Raw genomic sequence first — 5,133 nt, 5'->3', positions numbered from 1 at the left:
CGAGACTATCGAGATCGCCAAGACCGCCAGAGACCCCACAAACGAGAAGATCTATGAATAGAATAACCGATGACCAATGCGTATGTGCCTCGGGACTCACCTTGATGCGCATAGGATTGTGGACGACGTAGCTGCCAACACCGCGAGCACCGCTCAACTGAAATGACCAATGAATGCGTTGCTAGCATTTCCACTATAATGGATATAATTTATATTATATACGTGCTATAATGGAGTTTCACCCTAGTGATATAAAAAACACTAGTGAAAAAAGTCATATTTCACGACTACTGCGTAGTGTGAATATCGCGTTTTTCACGGAGTTTTACACCAGTTCACGTAAAACGGGTGAAACTCCGAAAAATAATATACTTAATATCATTTAAAATAGAAAAAATAACGAGACGCCCTCAGCAAGTAAGTGGCGACGTTATACTACCACAGTTTTCCCAGCACTAGCAATCACACTACGAGTCATTCCAGCCTGTAGGTTGCTCTTCATAGAACTACTCTTGCCCACGGGAGCACCGTGAGGGTTAGGCGTCGGCCCTTGTTGCGAACCTGATCAACAGAGCGCTTCTTATCCAGTTTTATAATCTGCATATCACCACCATCAAAGGGGTCGTCTGCTGGGATCGATGATAGGCTTATCGACATCTATAAAAATCTAACTATGTAAGGCGAAGGACTTTCACCCGTGATATGAACAACTCTAGTAAAAAATATATTTCACGACTGCTGCATTTAGTAGATATCGTTTTTTTTCATAGAGTATTACGCCACTCCACGTAAAACTGGTGAAACTCCAATATATCGCAATGTCCATCCGACTGCACACAGCAGCTCATCCCAAAAACCTCCGGCAGACGCAACAAACAAGCTTTACAGAAATCACCACGGAAATCGGATTACAGCGGAGCGACGCAATTACTACCAACATAATGGTTCGATCAACGATGTTAGAGATAATATAAATCTGCGTCTCTGCATACCTTATGCCTGCGTTATCTTCGTTATGGCCTGCTCGAGGAATTTCGTCCCCTCAGCGCTCGAACTCGCCACCTGAAGAATAGACAACTGAACGGGTCAATTCACGAGGGGTATATTACATTCTTGCTAACTTGAGATTTCATCATCATAAATTTCACGAAATTACATCCACACTCCTTTTTCCTGAAAAATAATATGTGCTAGTGATCCACCCGATGTGAATATTGAGTCACATTGTCACACAATCGTTCCCATTCTCATCTTTGGCATCACGAAAGACGGCTCGCTCAGCATTGGTGAAATATGTGCCTGATAAAAAACATTCAAAAAATCATAGACATTTTATGGCACTACAAAAGGGGGCGTCCAGACTTTGTGATAAACTCTCGAGCCGTATTGAACCGTCGTCCTCTTCCAAACGCAGCCAGTAGTACACAATAACTCGGCTCTCATCGGCACACCTAGAGATGAATTCATCACTGAAAGCTGAGGAGGTAGGGATACATTGGGAGCTTCGGAATGGGCATGACCATGTTAATCCTCTTGCACAGAATTTTAGCGGACGAATCTTTGTCGTCTGTGAATCTAATACAAAGAGTAGCGCTAAGGTGAAACATACGAGCAGTTACTACTTGGCCCACGGAGTCTCTTCGAACTGGGACGCGCCAGCCTGCAGTTGCCATTCTTTCACAAGACCATCCTGTAGGAAGGCTTTCATTAGAGTGTCGGTATTGATGGCACTCAGTTCATCTGCTTCGTTAACAACTTGGTAACCGTGCTTCGGCAGTGTGATGTAAAAACCTACAGCTAGATTCATACCATAACCGAACCAACTCCTTCGAGAATTCGATAAGACACACTGTAATGCCACTACCAACTTGAGTACTCCCATGGACTGAACCAATGCACATTCCTATTATTGCGATGAGGATGATAATTCACTTCGCAAGTGGCACTACTTTGCATCTCTGGTATGGTACTCTCCTCTGCCTTGTCAAAGACAGCTTGAAAGGTCGACTTAGCGGACATGGTATTAATGCGATAACAACAACAACAACTACGTAGAGAACGACGAGCTGTCCGGGTGGAGCTTGTGTCGGAGCCTTCAAAAGACCTCTAGAGACTTCTACAAAAATGTGGAAACTGATTGGACCTACCAGAACTCCTCCACAACGATATCGACACGACTTCCGACAAGTCCATTATAAAAATTTAACCATTCGATAAATTATGGCAGATAAAGCGCGCTCGCCCGAGAATCTTCGGGCTGGACTCTTCGTATAGGATTTGTTCTTGTCTATTCAAGCTGTGTTCAAACTATGAGCACAACTCATCCAAGGTCGTCAACTTAGCAGCACGATGCTGCTGCTAATATTCAACTGCCATACGAGGCATGTTGCTTGCTGTTGCTACACATGCGTTGCCACATTCAGTTCTTCACAGTGGACGGCTCACACCAAATTTGGCTTTTATATGTGGCCCTAAGACTGTCGAATTCAACACTTCGCTTCGGGAAAGTCTCACCTCCGCGAAGCTGTAGTGAGCCTCCAGCAGAAACCCTCAGTCGGAGCAACCACATCATAGCCGCTGCGGCAGCGACTCTGAGGTAACACCAACGACGGACAAAGCTTGCTGCTAGCACTCACTTGGTCGCTCCTGAACCCGTTGCAGCGGTGACCAGTCGACTCGCTACACCTCGTGGATGAGAGGTGCTCTCAGTACCCGACAGTGAACTTGTCTGCTCATACGAGTTCACGGGCATAATAATAGATCGAACTCACTTTGGTTTCCTGCATTTCGTTGGCCACCACGGCGCGACTGAGCAGCATACGAGCTGCGCCTTGCCACTTCTTATGGAGGAGCTGCAATTCCTCCGTCTTTTGGTGCAGTTCTGACTCCTTTTCCCCGAGCTTATTGTGAGCCTACCGCGAACGTTGATACAAATCATTCGCAGCGACTTCACCTCTTGCAACTGCTTCCTCAGAGTCGACGCTTGTTGTCGCAAATTGTACAACTCCCGAGCAGCATATGCTACCGCGCCGGCTACGACGGTTGCACAGACTACATGGGGTAGTCGGCCTGAGCCACAATGAACGAGTTCGATACCCTCTGCTGTTCCATTCGACCCACCCTGAGTTAGCAATCCAAATGACGGGGCTAACCGAGACTTCAAGCGCTCCTCATTGACCAGTCCGAGAGCACCATGGCTGAGATCTCCACCAATTCGCAACGGGTCACTTAAGCACTTTTGCTCACTCTATAGAGACGCTAGTGATTCTCGTTCGGTTGTCGAGACTAGGAGTCGTCATCGAATAGGAAGGAATATTCAACTCATCACATTGCCTCTCGGGTCCATCATTAAACAGAACTGTTTGTATCCCCTGCAATACAACAGGTGAGGAATGGTAACGTTTCACTAGCAAAGATAATGGCCGTTATCGAGCACCGAACAACAGCCCATCTTGCCGGTATTGAAGTAGAGCTGAAGCTCCTCGTTAGTGTCGTCCAACTGAGTCCAAGACGCGACTAATGGTGACAAATAGTGGAATATGCCTTCCAGCATTTCCGATAAAACTTTTCCTCGGAAGCGCAGATGATAAGCCGACTGCAGCTCGGCCGAATTGTAGAAAACTTCGGTGAATTCCTGACGAAATAAATAACTGAAATAGTCGTTTCTGATTGCTCTACTTCACGTTCTTCAATGAGTATGCCGAATGGAGAGTCTGTCGCCATAAGGAATATCTCCTCAAGTGCTCGCCTGTAGCCTGAATGACACCAAGTGAGGCGAGCAGTGAAGAGCGCTACAGGACGGCTTACGTTTGAGCAGATCTCCTGAGCGCTGCCACGCTTCTTGTGCACGCAAATCCTCCATCTCACGCTGCTTCCTCACGGTGCACCCCAGAGCCAGACACGCCAAACGACGATTTGCCAGAGCGATCCCGTTTGGCAGATGACGCATCTGATTATCAATAACTGGACTCAAAAGGAATCCTCCTACCGTCGGGACGGCCGAGTCTGAATCCTCGAGGACATTCGCGATTTTCTTGGACAGTAACGGCTGATTGAAGTTTGATGAGTCCAATTCGGTCTGGTCGAAGAGGACGAAGTCGAGAATTTGGCCAAGTATGGAAGGGCCCAGGACCATAAGTTCAATCGTCATTATGCCTTCGTAAAGTAGTACTACGACGGTACTAGCCAGTTGCTACGGGGTGTTTAGCCACCCCGGGCTCCTGTGAAGTGCAAAGACCGCCTCCTCCCACAACTCAATAGCAAAGGATGAGCACAGACGCCGACAAAGGAACACGTGAGACATGAGAACAACAACATGACTATTAAACAGAGTGCCGAGGAGGGTGTAGCCTCCACAGTAGAGAAGCTCAATCAAGGTCCACCATTTTAGGCAAGTCGTCAATCGTCCACGTAGAAGTGCCTATGACATCACCCCATCGTTTAAACAACAAACTGCTGCAGCCTTACCGGAGAGTATTCCAACATCTTGAACGATTCGAAGCTTCTTATTGTCACCAAATGATGTGCCTTGCAGGTCCATCAACTTGGCAACTCCACTAATGTCCTCAACTCTGACAAACCCATAACTGAAAAATATGTCTACGAACCACAAATGAGTAAAGCAAGGTCCCACCCGCGAGGCTTCATAGTGATAGGGCACACGAGGACTCGACATTCGGTGATTCCGATGATACCGTTTGTGTCCATCAACCAATCAATGAGCCGTTCTTCATCCATATCTGCTCAACGGGCTCGGCATCTCATCTCCATGCCAGGCTCACTAAGTGGTAGATTCTCAAGTCTCACCCCTAGGGGGCCCGACTTCTTCTTCTCGCTTCCCCAATGGCCTTTTGTTGTAGGCGTGTCTGAATGGGAACGTCCACGCCATGGCAGCCATGGCGAGAGCCATGGCATGGCTCTCTGTCTACTCACCCGTAAGCATCATCTCTACTCTCCTCATACTCTTCTTCCTCTTATTCCGAGCGGCAGGTAACAGACTTTGACTCAGCTCAAGATAGCCGCCTTGTCTCGCGATATCCGATGCAGTTCGACCTGAAAGCATATGAATACACCGATGCCTCGACAAACATCACTCACCTTTCTTATCTTTGTCACTACACGCGCCTCCAGCAC

The 5,133-nt window shown here is 47.4% G+C and overlaps 4 protein-coding genes across 4 annotated transcripts in view; all 4 read right to left on the bottom strand.

Moving 5' to 3' along the window:
• The window catches only part of Pmar_PMAR023201 (hypothetical protein), a gene marked incomplete at both ends in the record, with an annotated part of 1,252 nt that extends 595 nt beyond the window's left edge, over nucleotides 1-657 (bottom strand). Inside the window, 3 exons of the mRNA XM_002771228.1 lie at nucleotides 101-157; nucleotides 440-561; nucleotides 609-657. Of these exons, the coding sequence (XP_002771274.1) occupies nucleotides 101-157; nucleotides 440-561; nucleotides 609-657 (228 nt within the window). The remainder of the gene's footprint in view (nucleotides 1-100; nucleotides 158-439; nucleotides 562-608) is intronic.
• Nucleotides 658-897: 240 nt separating this feature from the next.
• Pmar_PMAR023200 (hypothetical protein) lies at nucleotides 898-2,019 on the bottom strand (the record flags this gene model as incomplete). The annotated part of the gene is made up of 7 exons (XM_002771227.1): nucleotides 898-1,062; nucleotides 1,110-1,173; nucleotides 1,224-1,299; nucleotides 1,345-1,451; nucleotides 1,495-1,575; nucleotides 1,623-1,791; nucleotides 1,950-2,019. The coding sequence occupies 7 exons, from the start codon at nucleotides 2,017-2,019 to the stop codon at nucleotides 994-996; spliced, it is 636 nt and encodes a 211-aa protein (XP_002771273.1). The 3' UTR covers nucleotides 898-993.
• A 97-nt stretch (nucleotides 2,020-2,116) lies between these two features.
• Nucleotides 2,117-4,150, bottom strand: Pmar_PMAR023199 (hypothetical protein; the record flags this gene model as incomplete). The annotated part of the gene is made up of 11 exons (XM_002771226.1): nucleotides 2,117-2,133; nucleotides 2,515-2,591; nucleotides 2,637-2,728; nucleotides 2,772-2,912; nucleotides 2,954-3,069; nucleotides 3,121-3,197; nucleotides 3,247-3,371; nucleotides 3,437-3,634; nucleotides 3,679-3,755; nucleotides 3,808-3,949; nucleotides 3,989-4,150. 11 exons carry the CDS (start codon nucleotides 4,148-4,150, stop codon nucleotides 2,117-2,119), a joined length of 1,224 nt encoding a protein of 407 aa, XP_002771272.1.
• Nucleotides 4,151-4,367: 217 nt separating this feature from the next.
• Pmar_PMAR023198 (ankyrin repeat domain containing protein) overlaps nucleotides 4,368-5,133 on the bottom strand; it is a gene marked incomplete at both ends in the record, with an annotated part of 2,977 nt that continues 2,211 nt past the window's right edge. Inside the window, 5 exons of the mRNA XM_002771225.1 lie at nucleotides 4,368-4,420; nucleotides 4,468-4,586; nucleotides 4,634-4,739; nucleotides 4,782-4,865; nucleotides 4,933-5,052. Of these exons, the coding sequence (XP_002771271.1) occupies nucleotides 4,368-4,420; nucleotides 4,468-4,586; nucleotides 4,634-4,739; nucleotides 4,782-4,865; nucleotides 4,933-5,052 (482 nt within the window). The remainder of the gene's footprint in view (nucleotides 4,421-4,467; nucleotides 4,587-4,633; nucleotides 4,740-4,781; nucleotides 4,866-4,932; nucleotides 5,053-5,133) is intronic.

Source organism: Perkinsus marinus (assembly GCF_000006405.1).
Source record: "Perkinsus marinus ATCC 50983 genomic scaffold scf_1104296963186, whole genome shotgun sequence".
Taxonomy (NCBI): domain Eukaryota; phylum Perkinsozoa; order Perkinsida; family Perkinsidae; genus Perkinsus; species Perkinsus marinus.
Note: the sequence above shows the minus strand (reverse complement) of the source record. Positions and strands in the feature narration are given on the sequence as shown.